General features: G+C 54.0%; 7 protein-coding genes across 7 annotated transcripts; 6 read left to right on the plus strand and 1 right to left on the minus strand.

Moving 5' to 3' along the window:
• Positions 1-627: 627 nt before the first annotated feature.
• Positions 628-1,692, plus strand: MRS44_001392 (uncharacterized protein; the record flags this gene model as incomplete). Its single annotated transcript, XM_065623679.1, has 1 exon — positions 628-1,692. The coding sequence occupies one exon, from the start codon at positions 628-630 to the stop codon at positions 1,690-1,692; it is 1,065 nt and encodes a 354-aa protein (XP_065480114.1).
• A 705-nt stretch (positions 1,693-2,397) lies between these two features.
• MRS44_001393 (uncharacterized protein) lies at positions 2,398-5,759 on the plus strand (the record flags this gene model as incomplete). The annotated part of the gene is made up of 5 exons (XM_065623680.1): positions 2,398-2,414; positions 2,471-2,665; positions 2,720-4,217; positions 4,274-5,505; positions 5,555-5,759. 5 exons carry the CDS (start codon positions 2,398-2,400, stop codon positions 5,757-5,759), a joined length of 3,147 nt encoding a protein of 1,048 aa, XP_065480115.1.
• Positions 5,760-6,264: 505 nt separating this feature from the next.
• Positions 6,265-7,089, plus strand: MRS44_001394 (uncharacterized protein; the record flags this gene model as incomplete). Its single annotated transcript, XM_046282568.2, has 1 exon — positions 6,265-7,089. The coding sequence occupies one exon, from the start codon at positions 6,265-6,267 to the stop codon at positions 7,087-7,089; it is 825 nt and encodes a 274-aa protein (XP_046138340.1).
• A 669-nt stretch (positions 7,090-7,758) lies between these two features.
• On the plus strand, positions 7,759-8,280 carry MRS44_001395 (uncharacterized protein; the record flags this gene model as incomplete). Its single annotated transcript, XM_065623681.1, has 1 exon — positions 7,759-8,280. One exon carries the CDS (start codon positions 7,759-7,761, stop codon positions 8,278-8,280), a length of 522 nt encoding a protein of 173 aa, XP_065480116.1.
• A 1,051-nt stretch (positions 8,281-9,331) lies between these two features.
• MRS44_001396 (uncharacterized protein) lies at positions 9,332-10,153 on the plus strand (the record flags this gene model as incomplete). The annotated part of the gene is made up of 1 exon (XM_046282567.1): positions 9,332-10,153. One exon carries the CDS (start codon positions 9,332-9,334, stop codon positions 10,151-10,153), a length of 822 nt encoding a protein of 273 aa, XP_046138339.1.
• Positions 10,154-11,846: 1,693 nt separating this feature from the next.
• On the plus strand, positions 11,847-13,316 carry MRS44_001397 (uncharacterized protein; the record flags this gene model as incomplete). The annotated part of the gene is made up of 1 exon (XM_046267374.2): positions 11,847-13,316. One exon carries the CDS (start codon positions 11,847-11,849, stop codon positions 13,314-13,316), a length of 1,470 nt encoding a protein of 489 aa, XP_046138338.1.
• Positions 13,317-13,732: 416 nt separating this feature from the next.
• Positions 13,733-14,912, minus strand: MRS44_001398 (uncharacterized protein; the record flags this gene model as incomplete). The annotated part of the gene is made up of 2 exons (XM_046267373.2): positions 13,733-14,436; positions 14,489-14,912. The coding sequence occupies 2 exons, from the start codon at positions 14,910-14,912 to the stop codon at positions 13,733-13,735; spliced, it is 1,128 nt and encodes a 375-aa protein (XP_046138337.1).
• Positions 14,913-16,232: the final 1,320 nt, after the last annotated feature.

Below are 16,232 nucleotides of genomic sequence, written 5' to 3' on the forward strand. Positions count from 1 at the left end.
AGGACAGGAAGGGAAAGGAAAGAAAGGGAGAGCGAGCATCGCATCTTGAAGACTCAGACCATGTTTCTGATAGACCAAATCCATCATTGTACAGTAAGCAATTCAGAGTCACTAGTTGGATCTACCTTGTCTCGTCCGACTTATCTTACGAGTGCGGGATGAGCCGCTAAGCCTCATGGCGTAACGACGATATCTCCTCATGATGTGTTCAGCCATTGCGGCAACAATAACATTAATGCGCTCATGAAATCATGCCAAAGTGACCGAAATAGGATCACAGGGGCCAAATCTACGGCCATTAGCTTCTATCCCGCCTTTTTGAGTCACTTATTGCCTTGCTTCAGTTCAGCTGCGGAGAAGCCCCGTGATCAATCAAGGTGCAGCGGTTGGGAGACCTCAGTTGCCTGTGCCCGTTATCGCTTGCTGCCTTAGGCCACAAGCAGTTTAGCGCCACTCCCCGTCCACTCACGTCCACTCACCCATCACAGCGAGCGCAGCCTTTTCCGAGCGGCCAAATCCGGATTTTGAAGATACAACCGACACCATCAGGAAGTCGTCACGACCTCCAAAACACCCTCTCTCCTCCATCGACAACCTCTGCGGACTGCCTGCGCCGCGGTAACAGCCATGTTGCCCTCCTCGGTGCGGCGTGTCGCCTCCTCCGCCATCTCCTCCGCCCCTCAGACCGGCGTCATCTCTGCCCTCGCCTCCTCGGCTCCCAAGGCCATCCCCGTCTTTCTTCGCAATCAGCAGCGACGATGCTCCTCCTCCAAGCCCTCGAGATCCGATAACGGCTCCAGCGAAATATCGGCCGGCCAGTCGGTCCCCGCCTCGACCGCGAGCCCCAAGTCTGGCACCGAGAAGCGGAAACGCAAGAGCAGCAAGGATGCCTCCGAGCGAGCGGCTTCTGTCAAGAAGTTGCCCAGCGTCCCCAACACGCACCACATGTCGCAAGAAGGTAGGTCTTCAGGTGTCTCAATGGCGGATTTTCGTGTGGCATTTGCTGACTATGGTCCAGCTCTCGGTCTATCAAGTTTCTTCTCGCTACATAGGCCCATCTCGGTCACACAAACGATGCCCCGAGCCGTGACCGATGAGCACTTTGCTTCCATTTTCACCTCCCGAACCAGGAACAACAAGATGTCCGACACCATGTCGACTCTTTCCGACACTATCGACCAGCTGGAAGGCCCCATGGCCCAGATGACCATCGGACAGGAGGGACAGGATTCCATGCACAAGGTTGATATCAAGAACGCCGACGGCAGCGAGTCGAGCATGTACCTCCAGATCGACACCATGTCGGGCGAGTTCCTCCCCTTCCGACCGCCACCGCTGCCCCAACCGCAGTCCGCTGCCGAGACGGACGGTGCCGTCGCCGAGGCTGAGGCCGCCGAGGAGGTTCCCCAGCACCGCGTCTACAAGGCCCTCTTCACCATTGAGGAGTCAACCGACCCCGATGGCCAGATCCGTATCATGGCCCACAGCCCCCGAATCATGCAGGACGCCCAGCCCCGGAGCTTCCTCGAGCGACTCGCTCTCCGCCAGCTCAAGTTTGACGAGGCCCAGGGCCGCCGCGACATGCACGCCATCAGCGTCAAGCGGCAACGAAAACTCAAGATGAAGAAGAAGAAGTACAAGAAGCTCATGAAGCGGACGCGAGTCCTGCGCCGCAAGTTGGACCGAACTTAGAGGACTGTGTTTTTATGCTCCCCCACCCCTTGCTCGACTGCTATTTCCTTTCTCTCTCACACACACATGAGCATTCGAAGGGGTTATTCATTCGTGGTGTCTGGGCATGGAAGGTGATGAATTGTCTTTGTGGAACTGTGGCAGTGCGCTGTGAGGCTTTTCATCTTACTATAGACTCGCGCAGGTAACAATCATCATTGCAAATGAGCTGAGCCGTTTCCACATGGTGACTGCAGTCTCCTAAACAAGACGATACTGTATAACTAGCTGTAAAATTCACTCTCTTTCTTCTTGTTCAAGTTTGATCCTCGTGAAATATTTCCAGAAGTCCTTAACTGCAAGTCAGTGTGATCGGAAACCATGGCTTTTATCATCTCATATGAGTATACAAAGGGTAAATCTTGAATAGTACAACTCCGGAATTCAATTTCAAAGTCAAATACAAAGCCACGACCAAAGCCAATCATCGGCGTTGCGGATGTGGTTGAATTTCAATAGTCCACCGAGGTGAGTCGCAGGTGAGTACTCGGTCAAGTGGCCCTGTCGGTGAGACCCCCACTTTGAGATTCTCACCGCGTTCACCGCCCGGCAGAAAGTCCCCGACCGCCAAAATTTTGGATTTTTGACCCAGTCCCACCTCGAGACGAGATCGCATATGCGCCAGCGTATTTTCAAAGCGATTGGCCCGTGGAAAATCCAGCAACGATGGCGCGCAAAGTTGTGTAAGTTGACTGACTTCTGTGCCTGCTAACCATGTATGCTAACGATGAGAATATAGAGACTCGCGCATCCAGGCGCTCATCAAGAATGGAGTGCAGGAGAAGAAGAGAAGCTTCTTCGTGGTGGTGGGAGACAAGTCCAAGGACATTATCGTGAATCTGCATTATATCATGGCCCAGGCGTCGCAGGCCACCCCGAACCAGAACAATTCGGTCCTGTGGGCGTACAAGCACAAGCTTCTTGGCTTCACCAGGTATGCTCCTGCGGTCCCCCGGCCCAATGCGACGAGCTAACGCGAGGACGACAGTCACCGGAAGAAGCGCGAGACAAAGATCAAGAAGGAGATCAAGCGAGGCATCCGCGAGGCGAACCAGGAGGACCCCTTCGAGCTGTTTGTGTCGCTGCACAACATCCGATACACCTACTACAAGGAGACGGACAAGATCCTGGGTCAGACCTTTGGCATGTGCATTCTGCAAGATTTTGAGGCTATCACACCCAACACCCTTGCGCGAACGATCGAGACTGTCGAGGGCGGTGGTATGGTCATTCTGCTGCTCAAGGGAATGAACAGCTTGAAGCAGCTCTACAACCTGTCTATGGACGTCCACTCGCGGTACAGGACCGAGGCACACGACGACGTGGTTGCGCGATTCAACGAGCGCTTCATCCTTTCGCTGGGTGGATGCAACTCGTGTCTGGTCATCGACGATGAGATGAACGTGCTTCCTATTTCCGGCGGCAAGGGTGTGAGGGCTCTTCCTCCTGCTGACCTGGACCAGCCCAAGTCCGAGTCGCAGGCTGAGCTCGAGGCCGTGAAGGAGCAGAACGAGGACCGACAGCCTGTGGGATCTCTTATCTCCCTTGCCAAGACCCTCGACCAGGCCAAGGCCCTCATCACTTTCACAGATGCGATCGCCGAGAAGACGCTGCGAAGCACCGTTGCCCTGACTGCTGCTCGAGGTCGAGGAAAGTCTGCTGCTCTTGGTGTTGCTGTCGCAGCCGCCGTCGCGTACGGATACAGCAACATTTTCATTACCTCTCCCTCGCCCGAGAACTTGAAGACCCTCTTCGAGTTTGTTTTCAAGGGCTTCGACGCCCTGGGATACGCCGATCACGCCGACTACTCCATCATCCAGAGCACCAACCCCGATTTCAACAAGGCTATTGTTAGAGTCAACATCCACCGACAACACCGACAGACGATCCAGTACATCCGACCCCAAGACGCCCACGTGCTGGGACAGGCTGAGCTTGTGGTTATCGATGAGGCTGCCGCTATTCCCCTGCCACTTGTGCGGAAGCTGATGGGTCCTTACCTGGTGTTTATGGCGTCTACCATCAACGGTTACGAAGGAACTGGTCGATCTCTGTCTCTGAAGCTGATCAAGCAGCTCAGAGAACAGTCACGCTCTGCCTCCTCGACCGGTGAGGGTACTGAGCTTGCGGATCGCTCAACTGGCAGGGCCTCAAAGGAGGAGTTCCAGGCTGGCCGAAAGTTGCGAGAAATCACCCTTTCCGAGCCCATCCGATATGCCCAAGGAGATGCCGTCGAGAAGTGGCTCAACACCCTTCTCTGCCTCGATGCCACCCTGCCCAAGGCAAAGTCCAACATCAACGGCTGCCCTGATCCCACACAGTGTCAGCTTCTGAACGTCAACCGAGATACCCTGTTTTCTTTCCACCCCGTGTCCGAGAAGTTCCTGCAGCAGATGGTTGCTCTGTACGTTGCCAGTCATTACAAGAACTCACCAGATGACCTGCAGCTCATGAGTGACGCACCCGCCCATGAGTTGTTTGTTCTTGTTCCCCCGTCTCTGAGGATAGCACAAGATTGCCAGAGCCGCTCTGTGTGATCCAGGTGTCACTGGAAGGAAAGATTAGCAGACAGAGTGTTCTGAACAGTCTAAGCCGAGGACAACGGCCAAATGGTGACCTCATCCCCTGGCTGGTCAGCCAGCAGTTCCAAGACGAGGACTTTGCTTCTCTGTCTGGTGCTCGAGTTGTTCGTATTGCCACGAACCCCGAGTATGTCTCTATGGGATATGGCACCAAGGCGCTGGAGCTCCTTACCGATTATTACGAAGGCCGTTTCGCCAACCTGTCTGAGGACGAGGACCAGGCCATGGAGGATGCCATGACTCGAGTTACTAATGCAGATCTAGCCAATGCATCTCTGCTTGACGACGATATCAAGGTGAGGGATATTAACAAGATGCCCCCTCTGTTCTCCAAGCTTTCAGAAAAGAAGCCCGAGAGACTTGACTATATCGGTGTCAGCTACGGCTTGACACCTCCTCTGCACAAGTTCTGGAAGCGGGCATCTTTCTCTCCCGTGTACCTCCGCCAGACCGCCAACGATCTTACTGGAGAGCACACTTGCGTCATGCTGCGACCGCTTGAGAACAGTGATGACCGCAGCTGGCTCGGTGCCTTCTCCCGGGATTTCCACAAGCGATTCCTGTCTCTGCTCTCGTACCAGTTCGGCTCGTTCCCTGCCATCAGTGCTCTCAGCATTGACGAGTCTGCCAATGCCGGTGCCAAGCTGGACTCGACCGAGATTCAACCTCTTACCAAGGTGGAGCTCGACAGGCTCTTGAGTCCTTTCGATCTGAAGCGACTCGAGTCGTACGCCAACAACATGCTCGACTACCACGTTGTGCTGGATCTGATCCCGACCATCGCTAACCTCTACTTTACCGGCCGCCTCAAGTCTGACATCAAGTTGACGGGCGTTCAGCAATGCATTCTGCTTGCTATCGGTCTGCAGCACAAGGACGTCGATGTTGTGTCTCAGGAGCTCTCCCTGCCCTCGTCCCAGCTCCTTGCCATGTTCATCAAGATCCTGCGTAAGGTGACGGGACACTTCGCAACCCTTGTCTCAGAGGCCGTCGACGCCGAGCTCCCCAAGGCCGAGCGCCTTGGTGTGACTCGTGAGAACGCCAGTGGAGCTCACGATGACGAGGTTGTGGATGACCGATTCGTGCCCTTGGCTACCACGCTTGACGATGAACTGGAGGAGGGTGGTGATGAGGCGTTGAGGGAGCTGAAGAAGAAGCAAAGGGAGCTTATCGACTCTTTGCCCCTTGACCAGTGAGTTCTCTTACTAAACAGTGAAACGTACATAGCTAACGAGTTCAAGGTACGAGATCGACGGCGACGCTCCGGCGTGGGAAGAGGCGGAAAAGCAGGTTCTGAGCGCGGCCAAGCAGGGCAAGTCGAACCCCGTGGTCAGCGTCAAGGCGGCCAAGCAGAAGCGCAAGGTCGGGCAGACGGCGAGCGAGGTGTACGAGGAGGCATTTGGTGACAAGAGGAAAAAGGCCAAGAAGGCGAAAAAGTCTGCGTGATTGGGTTGTTGAGTTGATTCTAGGTTTTATCCATGGAAAGGCGTTTTTTGCTCAAGTATAGAGGAGATGTGTGTGTTTAATCGAGACAGTGTTTATTGAATACATTACAATTCGATCAACGCGACGCTGCCAACTTGCACTGCAGCCAGGCACATCTCAAGCATCAAAGCTGGTCCCAGTGCATCTCAATATTAGGAACCCCTTGATGAGCTACGGTTTGCTAGCATGTAGCATACTGGAGCCCGAGTTTGGCAAAACTGCCTCCTCTAACTTCCAGTTGCGTACTCCTCACCACCCAGGCAGTGAATCATAGTCACTCCGACGAGGGGATGAATCACAGTCACTTAGATCCGTCTATATATACCATCTCGATTCTCAATTTCTTCTCTTCTTTCTTTTCCTCCTTTCCTCTTCACCTCTCATCGCCTTCACCACCTCGACCCCCCCCCTCAAATCCAACATCACCCCTCTCTTCTCATTTCAACTTTCGAAGGCACCATCGACAATGACGGACTCCAGTCGTCGGGATCGGCTTTCCATGGAGCTGTGCCGTCATATCGAAGACCAGCTCTGTCAATTGGTCATGACGGGTGAAATCAAGGTCCCCCGTGGCACGCGCCTTCGCGTGGACTCCAGGGGCAATGTCAAGGTGGCCGACCGGCCAATTCCCACCATTTCGAGGCAGAGGATCAGTCAGATCCTTGACCATATCAAATCCAACCTTTTTGACCGGTCGCAAGAATGGAGTGCGCTTTGGGCCGAACTGGAGTTCGTCGCCGTCGACGGCATGCAGGGCCGTCGCTTCTATCACGAGCAGGTCTTGAAACGCATCGAATGCACCCAACAGGCCGTCGTGGGCGACTTTCAGGCCTTTATGGACCTTGCTCGAGACCTAAGTGACTCCCCCGGTCACATCAAGGACGTCGAGTTTCCAGGCATCCTGCCTCAGCTTGTTGCGCGAATGCTTGGCGTGGCCAGTCGCCGTCGTGACTGCGACTACGACGAAGCCGCCAGGTTGATGGTCATACTCGAAGACAACCACCTCGACATTTTTCTTTCCGTCAACAAGATTTTCGAACTCCATCGTCGTGCCAAGGCTCAGCCTGACGACGCAGGCCGCCTTGGAGCGCTGGCGGTGCAATGCTTTTCTGGGCTGGTCATGACTTTCAAATCCAAGGACCCAAGAAACGACATGGATCACCAGGTTTTCCGGTCTCTACAGGAGAGGATTAGTGAGGTCCGCCGCGGCCACCGAGCTCCGTCGCCGGGAGTCGATGAGGACGACAGGAACGACGGCTTCGACGTCGACTTTGACGTCGACTCCGAATGAAGAACATAACATCTACCAAGAAAAGGGGCCGGCGCCGGCGGCGGGTGGGTGGTCTGAAGGGAAAGGACATCACTCACTGGGCTGTTTTGGGGGTCAAATTTCGAGGTCAATGGCGGCGTCTGACTGGGGACGACCACGACGACTATGACGACTACGGCGACTACGACGACTACGATAACTATAATGACCATGACGACCACGATAACCACGATGACCATGGCGACTACGATGACTACGACGGCCACGACGACGACGGACTGATGGGTAGGCACGGGCGTCATGATTTGACCGTCAGGGTCGGCAGGTACATGAATAGTTTTGGGCTCTAAACAATGTGTGCTTTCTAAAACAATGTGCTGGAATTATATCTCGAGTGAAAACGTAAGAACATATTTCTCTGTTCTCTTAACATGGCGAGAACATGACCACCCAGATTCTTTGTCCCAGAATAGACTCCCAGCTACGCCATACTTAAACACTCTGCTCCTCCGCAAAGCAGGGACTTCCAAACCAAAAGGTCACTCAACCCGTCGTTTATTTTCCTTCCCAGTCCGTCAATTTCTCTTTCATCAAGACTCACGTCGGGTAGCCAGCTGCCCTTCTTTCTCAAGACATCCGTCGACCATATCGTCTTTCAACCAAACAAACACTCGACGACTCTATTGCAACATGTCGTCATCAGAAACCCCGACGGGCCCCATTGATACCGACCTTGATGCTCAAAATCCCCTCAGCTCTCGTTTAGATGAGCTCGTCCGCTCCGGTGCTTTGACGGTCGGTCAGGGTCATGAGCTCACGCTTGACAAAGACGGCCTTCCCATTGTAACTGGCGTCGACCCAAGGAGAAAAGTCAAGCAGAATTCGGAGCAGCAGAGATTGGATAATATCATCCAGTTCCTCGAATCGCCCGTCGCCCCTCAGTCTGTGGACTGGAACAGTGCCCGGAAGGCCCTTTGCCAGTTGAGGGATCAGGGTGTTTCCCGCGAAGGGGATGCCGACATTATGGCGTGGAATATAGCCATGGATGCTCATAAATTCACAATTCAAAGCCTCGATCTAGTACAGAGTCTTCTTAAGCTTCTCGAGGCCAAGAAATTAGATGCCGATCGACTGAAACGGATCCATGAAGTGGCTCACGATTTCCCGGAGCACGCATGCGATCTAGTCGGCATCTCCACCCTGACGATCTAGATGACAATGTATGGGGCGATGGCCTGGCAGAGATGGTTCTGGACAAGAGCATTAAAGTATCCCGATGCATCAATGACGCCTAGTCGGCGCTCCGTGACGGCCGACGACGAGGCTTCCTAGGATCGTCGACCGAGCCCGAGCGGCACCTCCGTCGCTCTCTCGACCTTGATGTTATCAATGCACTGAAGGGATGGATGGACCAGAATGTTTTTGTGATCCTGGAGCGCAAGGTTACTACAGCTCATCGATTGCGACAGGCATCGACCTAAACCAAGATTGTCTTTGTCCAATGTCCACAGTCACTTGAATCATAGCCACTCATTAGATTAGTTTACCTTAACAAGAAAAGGCAAAATTTAAATCAATCCATGTATTACCTATACCAGGTTCTAAGGGACTATGTGCTTGTCGGCTTGCTGGCACATTATGCCATTGCCCCTTTCAGAACCCCATATCCGCTATCGATCTACAATTTGACCGACAAACACGAAGGCAATTATAAAAGAATTAAACGCTGCGTTTATATAATTTTAGGTAGTACGTAGTGAAATAGCCATCAACCAACTCCATCTAACACTAGTAACCAGCGTTCACCTCTAGCAAACGCGGATATCAGTGAATCACTGCCTCCGGATTCACTCCTCTTCCATCTCGCTCTCCTCACTTCACTCTTTTCTTCTCACTCTTCTACTTCAACTCCATTTCTCCTCTTTCTTCTCTTCTTCGTTTCCTTTCACCACATCGACCACAGCCAGTCTTTTCTATCTCTCTAACACAAGGCCACACGAACCTCGGGGCAGATTTACCTCCTCTGCCCCTCAGATATCCCAAGCTCCTGACTGGGGCGTCCATTTCTCGCCTCGACAATTTCGTTTCCGTCCCTTGTACAGAGTACCTATTCAGTGAGTACGCACTTTCGACACATGGCGGTATTGGACCACTAACTCTCCAGTCTTCCCACCCCAGGTCCGCCCAACTTGACGATTTTGCTAAGCACCCCAGCCCGTCAACAACTTCAAGAGTTCGCCTCGCGCGGCGCACAATCGAGAAGATGAGCGCCAACGAGAAGCGGAAGTTTATCAGCCCCGACGAAACGCAACGGCAACTTGACGGCCTTGTTGGGTCCGGTGCTATCGTCCTTGGTCACGGAAAGCGGCTCAAGGTTGGAGACGATGGCTTTCTCCAAGTTACTGATCCCACCCAGGACTCAAACCCCACGCCTCATCTTGACTCCCAGAAGAGGCTGGTCAACATCATCAACTACTTGGAGTCCTCAGCCAGCCCCAAGTCTGTCAGCTGGTGCGAGGCTCTCGTCAGCCTTCGTCAGTTAGGTGACAACAAATCTGAGTGCGACGAAGATTTGGACATGCGCGCCTGGAATATCTGCAAAACGGCAAACTCCAAGGCAGTCACTGACATCAAGTACATGGATGCGCTCGATGCTCTCGTCCGGGACGACAGTTTCGAGGATAAATGGCCAGGCGACGAGTACGAGTACCAGCTCGATCAGTTCCCGCAGCGCGCTTGTCGTCTCTTAGGTGTTCGCAGCTCTGAAGACTACAGTGAGAAGGCCTGGGATGATGGCCTAGCTGAACAGATCTTGGAAAAGGATCTGGAAACGTATAGACTCATCGACAGATGCTTCTATCACATATTGAAGGCCGCTAAGCACTACTATCATATTTCCGAGGACCCGAGCGCATTGAAGGCAGCGGATTATCTCAAGCTCTTCAGAAAGCTTGAGCCGATGAAAGCACTCAGCACTGTTATGGAAACCGAACATTTCCTTATCCTCCAGCGCAAGGCAAAGACAGCCCGGCGCCTCCAACGGGCCAGACAGCCAGCACCCAACCGCGGACGGCCCAGAGAGTAAGAGCAAAATTCTGCTTCAGAATGAATCTCGCAATAGCCTGAAAGCTGCTCTCGCCAGCTCTTATTTCCCTCTCCGGCTTTGGGTTGGCACACCCATGCACGAAACGGGAGACTACTGGAGGATCTACTTGGCGACTATTCGGACACCGGGTTGAGAAGGCTTTGAAAGCCTTCAATTTCACGATTGGGGATTTTTTGGTCAGGGGACTTATTTCATCATGAAGGGATTGCATGTGCCGATTCGGGAAAACAGGCAGGACAGTCTTGGTATGAGATGACGGATGCGCGGGCCAGGACGAGACAGCTTTGAGGTTCCCATCATGTCTCCAGGTAACAACTCGGAATACCAGTAGAGACTACAAATTTTAGGACGAGAATTTACATCTTGCTAAGTACCTACTTATGTTTCGTGTCTTGCATTGCAAATCTACAAAGCGCCGACAGTCTTGCGACCTATGCTGTCCTTACACAATGCTTGTAACAACACGGAACAGCATGTGCTTTTCCGCCCTAGACAAAGAAACTGGCTGGCAGCTGCAGGGGAGAAGTAGTTGGCCGGTTCTCGTCACAGCTCACGTAGCAGCCGCACCGCAACGTGGCTTACAAGGCGGTCTGCCGTCAAAGAAGATGCATCCCGATTGATAAACAACGTTCAAGATCCTTGTCAAGGTGGTAGCGCGGGTATAAGATGGGGAACAGACAGGGTCTTGGCGCCGATCTCTGCTGGCCATGGCCATTTTTAGCCACGGGTGTTTCTCCACTGCCGCCATGATTTTGTCCGCCTCTCAAGGCCGCGATCGCAGCCGGCGGCGTTTACCATTTGGCAGGAAAAACTCTGACCGTGGGCGGCGTCACCGGTTGAGTCCATTAAAGGGGTCGGCACCGATGAGAGACGGCCTTCAGTTCACTAATACAATTTCCAGGGCATTTCCTCTCCCTGGTAATCGCAGCCCAGTCGTCCTCCTCTCACGTTTGCTTCCCATCTCCCTCCTTGGTCACATTCTCTTCCTTTTTTTCTTCCGTGTTGCCCCGCGCTAGTCAGGGGCCCTTGCAGGTGGCCTTCCGCTAGAACACAGTACGTACACGCAGGAGCTTCCACGGAGGAAGGAGGTCTCCCCGCTTCCACCCAATTGTTCGCCTGGTGCTCCTTCCGGCTGGGCCCTCCTTCCTTCTTTCCACAGGTTGGCTGACGGGCTGCGCCTGCTGCGGCTCTGTCCCAGTGTCAGTGAGTGTCAGCGCGGGCAGCCAGAGACATGCGTCGGGTCGGGTGTGTGTGGCGGAAGGCACTCCCAACCTAGAAAGTACCTGCACTCTCAGGCTCTGCACTCCCCGCTAGACTCTCGTTAGTGTCTTTTTTTTCGCTTCTCACACGGGGACTCTTTCTCTAGCCTCATTTTCCCTCTTGCTCAAGGGTTGGAGTTGCGCACAAAAAAAGCTGCTCGCCCTTTGCGCCCTTGAGGATCGCCTCTACCGTCGCCCGGCCGTCGTCGTCGTCTGCGGCGCTTTCTGCCGTCGAGGATGCGCATACTGCATCCCTTGCCATTTTAACTTTGCAGCTCTGGCCTGTGTCCTGTGTCTTAGGTGGCGACTGCCCTCCATCATCCCTCACCTTCCCGCCCTCACTCAACTTCACCGTCCGCAAAACCTCACCGCTGGCCTGTCGCAACTGCGCAACGGGCCCTCCCCCGGCTTCAATGGAGGTCCAACCACCGTCGCATGAGGCGGCGACTCCTCCTTTTCATTCTCATGAGCCTATCGTGCATCATCAGCTTCCACCCGAGCCTCTTTACGGTCCCTGGCTCCCGAGTGAGCAGGGTTCAATCCCCGCCAGTTTGCTCCCAGACGTCATCGAACCGGCGCAATCTGCCCAGCAGGACATCGCGCCCGCGGTTCAAGAGCCTCGGCTACCAGAAATCGCCTCAAATGATCCGCCTGCGCCTCGCGAAACTCCGTCTGCCTCTTCAAACCCTCACCTGCCAGCAGATAGTTGGGATGCGAGCTCGACCCTTAGCGAACCAGCGCCCATTGATTGTCCAATCGACCACGACTATGACGGACCTCAAGGCCACAGTGTGCTGCGGCTCAAGCCAACCATCGACCAATGGAACGACTTTCCCGCCATTCTTGCCTCTGCCAGACATCTCGGGGCCGATGAAGATGGCTGTTTCAAAGTGATCCTCCCGCAGGAGCTGCATGAGGAGCTTCCAGAAAAGAATTCCCAAAAAGTTGCAGCAAATGCCTACCGGCCCACCCAGATCAAGAAGAACAGCTTCTGGAGAGTCGACACTGTCCCTTCTGAGGGCACCTTTTCTTCCGACGTGACGGGTCCAGAATGCACCGCCAGTGCTCTGGACGCTATTGACCAGCTGAGAAAGATGTTCCGCAAGAATGACCACAAACAAATCCGCAATGTTCGTTATCGGGTTGATGTTCCCGCATGGACCACTGAGCAACGAAGGCAAGCGGGTGTTCCTGAAAAGAGCCCCATACACCCTCTCAAAGGAGACAAGCTGGAGAACACAAGAGCCATTATCCCTGGGATTCACACACCGTATGTCTATGAATCGGGTCCGCATTTCGGAGCGAGCTTCCAGATTCATGCCGAGGACTTCCGACTCGTCTCCTTGAACCACCTCTACAAGGGCCGCAAGATCTGGATCGTGGTTCCGTCCACGGCAGTCGACGTGGCCGAGGAAGCTCTCGGCCGAAAAGGCAAATGCTCGCAGTTTATGCGCCACCGGGCTGAATTCTTTTTCCCTCAGAAGCTCGAAAAACTCGGCATCCCCTTTCGCATCGTTGACCAGCGCCCTGGTGAGACCATAGTGATTCTGCCGGATGCGTACCACGAGGGCTTCAGCACGGGATATACCATTGCCGAAGCCAAGAACTATGCCGACGATGCATGGACTACTGATACATATCAGCCATGCGAAATCAAGTGTCAGCTCGCCACGGCAATTCCGGCCGAGCTACTGAGGCCCTTACAAGAGGGTGAGACGCAACTGGATCTCTGCGCCGGTTACGAACTCATGTCACAACAAACAACACCAGCACCCGTTACAACACCGGTGCCGGTGCTGGTGCCAACACCATCTGAACCAGTGAAGCGGCGTTATGAAGGCGAAGAACGGGATAATGGCGATATCAAACGGGTCAAGGAATAGAGCGGCGCATGGGTTCATCTGGTTTTTCTTGGTCTTACGGAGTTGGTTTTGTTGCCATGGCTATGATACAATCTGCTGGGGACGGATGGGGTTTTGTTTTGGGAGGGATTCGGAATACCCATGAGACCCGGCGTATGTGATACTATCATGGCATTTGCTATGATTCACGGTATCGGTTCTCTTTTTTGTTTCGTCTTCACGGGTCTGTCAAGACAGCCAGGGGAAGGCTATGCATAGTAATGGGTTGATGGACAAGGCGTTCATATTAAGTCTCATCATACGTCATTTATCATTACTCCCGCTCGCCGTCATCCAGATGCATCCGTCGATGTAGATTTTACACGTCAAATGAGACCACTGTCACGGACAGGCTGGCTCATATGACACCCCATATACACTTGAGTTCCTTCTCTTTCTTAGCGGCTCCTCTCCTGGTCCTGTCTCCTCATCTCATCACGGAAGGTGTTGCGGCCACCAGTGGTACCCTGCTGGGCGAAAGAAGGGTCAACAGGGCTGCCAGCCAGGCTGCCGAGGCCGTCGCTGTCACGGCGGCGGTGCTCAGGGGCATCACGGTACTCGCCAGGGGGTGGCATGTCACGGGTGTCAAGCTGAATGCCGTTGTCCTTGCGACCAAACAGGCGGCGCTCAGCACGGCCGGTGTATCCGTGGCGGCCGCGGCTCATGATGTTGCCAAGTCCGATGCGGCGGGTCTTGCGGTTCCAGAGGCACACACCGACCAGGAGGAGAGCAATGGAACCCAGGACGACGGGCAGGGCGATGGTGAGAGTCTGGCCGTGGGGAACCTTGGGTTCCTTGTGGGCAGGAAGCTGGGGGGCGGCGACGTTGAGGTAGATGGTCGAGGCCTTCTTCTTCTCGGCGGTGTGGTTGCGCTGGCTGTAGAGGGTGATGGAGATGTTGTGGTCACCGCCGAACTTGCGGTACGAGTCCTTGACGTAGAAGGGCCAGAAACCGAAGGCGGCAGGGACCTGGTCGAAGTCGTCGCCCTCCTTCTGGAACTCTTCGCTGGTGGTGTTGTAGATGTCGAGGCGGGCAAAGACCATCATAGCGGCGGTGGTGTTGTCGGCGTTCTTGTCCTCGAAGTAGTCGGGGTCCCAGGTGACTGCGACGATATTAGTGGTTGAAATTGGGCAGTTGTGAAGGCAGTTACTCACCAAAGTAGGTCTTGCCAGTGGTCAGGGTGCTGTTCTCGTAGGGAGAGCAGAAGGGAACATTGGTGCCGTCCTTGTTGTGGCAGCGGGTGAAGGCACCCTCTCCGTGCTTGCCAGAGGCGGTGGGATTGGGAGGCTCGCCGGTGCTGGTGTAGATCTCGCCGTAGTGAGTCGAGGTGTAGACGGTGGCGGTCAGGTCATGGGGAGCACCATCGACGATGGAGGTGACGCCGTCGACCACGGTCATGGAAGGCGTGTATGTGGTGGCGGGCTGGGCCTCATCGTCGACGGAAACCCAGGCGGCCGTCTGGTCGGCTCTCTTCTCGATGACAACGTCGCGCTCTTGGTTGGCATTGGCGTAGCGGACGACCGAGGCAGAAGCAGAGGCCACGAGGCCAACCGAGGCGAGGATCTTGGACGCGTGCATGATTGTTGTGGTGATAGTTTGAGCGGAGGAACCAAGATTGAACCAGACCAGAGAGAGGTTCGCCGACGGAAGACAAGGGCGAGAAAGAAAGAAGAAAGGAGGTTGAGGAAGGAAAAGAAAAGGAAGAGAAAAAAGTTGGAGCTGCCGGGAGATGAGGTCGTGACAACAAAACAATGCCTACCATGAAAAGAAAGCGCCGATCTACCCGGGGCGCGGGATTGGAATTGGGGAGCCTCGACGGCCCAACCACGTCGAGGTATTATTTCGCGCAGCAGCGCTCTGGGGCCAGGTACGAGGGACGCTAAAAAGGCCTCAGCGCAAGGGGACGAGTCAGGGGTCGTTGGCAGGTCTTCTCCGGGGCTTCCAGTGAGCGCCACAGCCGACCGATCAAGCCGGCCGTGTTGATGTCATTGATGGAAGGATTCGGAGTTGAGAAAGAGATGTTTTAGAGGAGAGGGCAAAGATGATGTATTGAGTACATGCTAAAGATTCAACATGGTTGTTTGTACAGTACTTGTCTCGTCTCGTGTTGTTGGTTTTGCTTTTCGTGTTGGTGCCGCGGCTGAAATGATCGGCATGCGACCAGACATGGCCTTGATCCATCTGCAGCGTGCTACCCTGCACGATCCTCTGTGACAATCCGGATTTCAAATTGACTGCCTGGATCATGTCGTGTTTCGCTTCATTGCCTTTTCATCTCACATCTGTTATAGCAGCCAACTGTATTTATATGTCTCTGTTGTGTGTGTGTAGTTGTATTCTCGGCGATCGGCTTGTCCGAACGTAGTCAATAAGCTTTTCAAGTCCAACATCCAATGCACGACAAAGTCAACAACCATAACCTGGGCTCCTATACGAGCAGAGTAACCCGAGAATACAAAGAAATGCCCCAACCTCTCCGCCAACAGAACTCTCAGCCCTTATGGAACGCTTGGGCTCGGCCTCTCACCATCAAGCGGATCCCCCGAGATCCTCCGGTGAGATGGCCGAGTTGGTTATGGCGTCAGGTTAAGGTCACCTTAACAACCTAAGATTCCTGATGGAGCAATCCTCCTGGGTTCGAGTCCCAGTCTCATCAAGACTTTCTTTTTGCATGTTGGAGGCGTTGTGTTGTTGTTATTGTGGTTGTTGTGGTCGTTAATCATCCTTTTTGGTACAGAGTTGGAAAAAACGTTTCACAAATTTTATGCGAGCAAAAGTTGGATTGGCCAATCAGAGCTGAGCTGCACCGGCTAGCCTTCAACACCATGGCTTTGGCATCTTGACCAGCAAAAAAATTACAAGAAACTGCAAAAAACATACAACACCAGGGATTCGCTG

This window comes from Fusarium solani (genome assembly GCF_023522795.1).
Source record: "Fusarium solani strain SB1 chromosome Unknown bctg00000000, whole genome shotgun sequence".
Lineage (NCBI taxonomy): Eukaryota > Fungi > Ascomycota > Sordariomycetes > Hypocreales > Nectriaceae > Fusarium > Fusarium solani.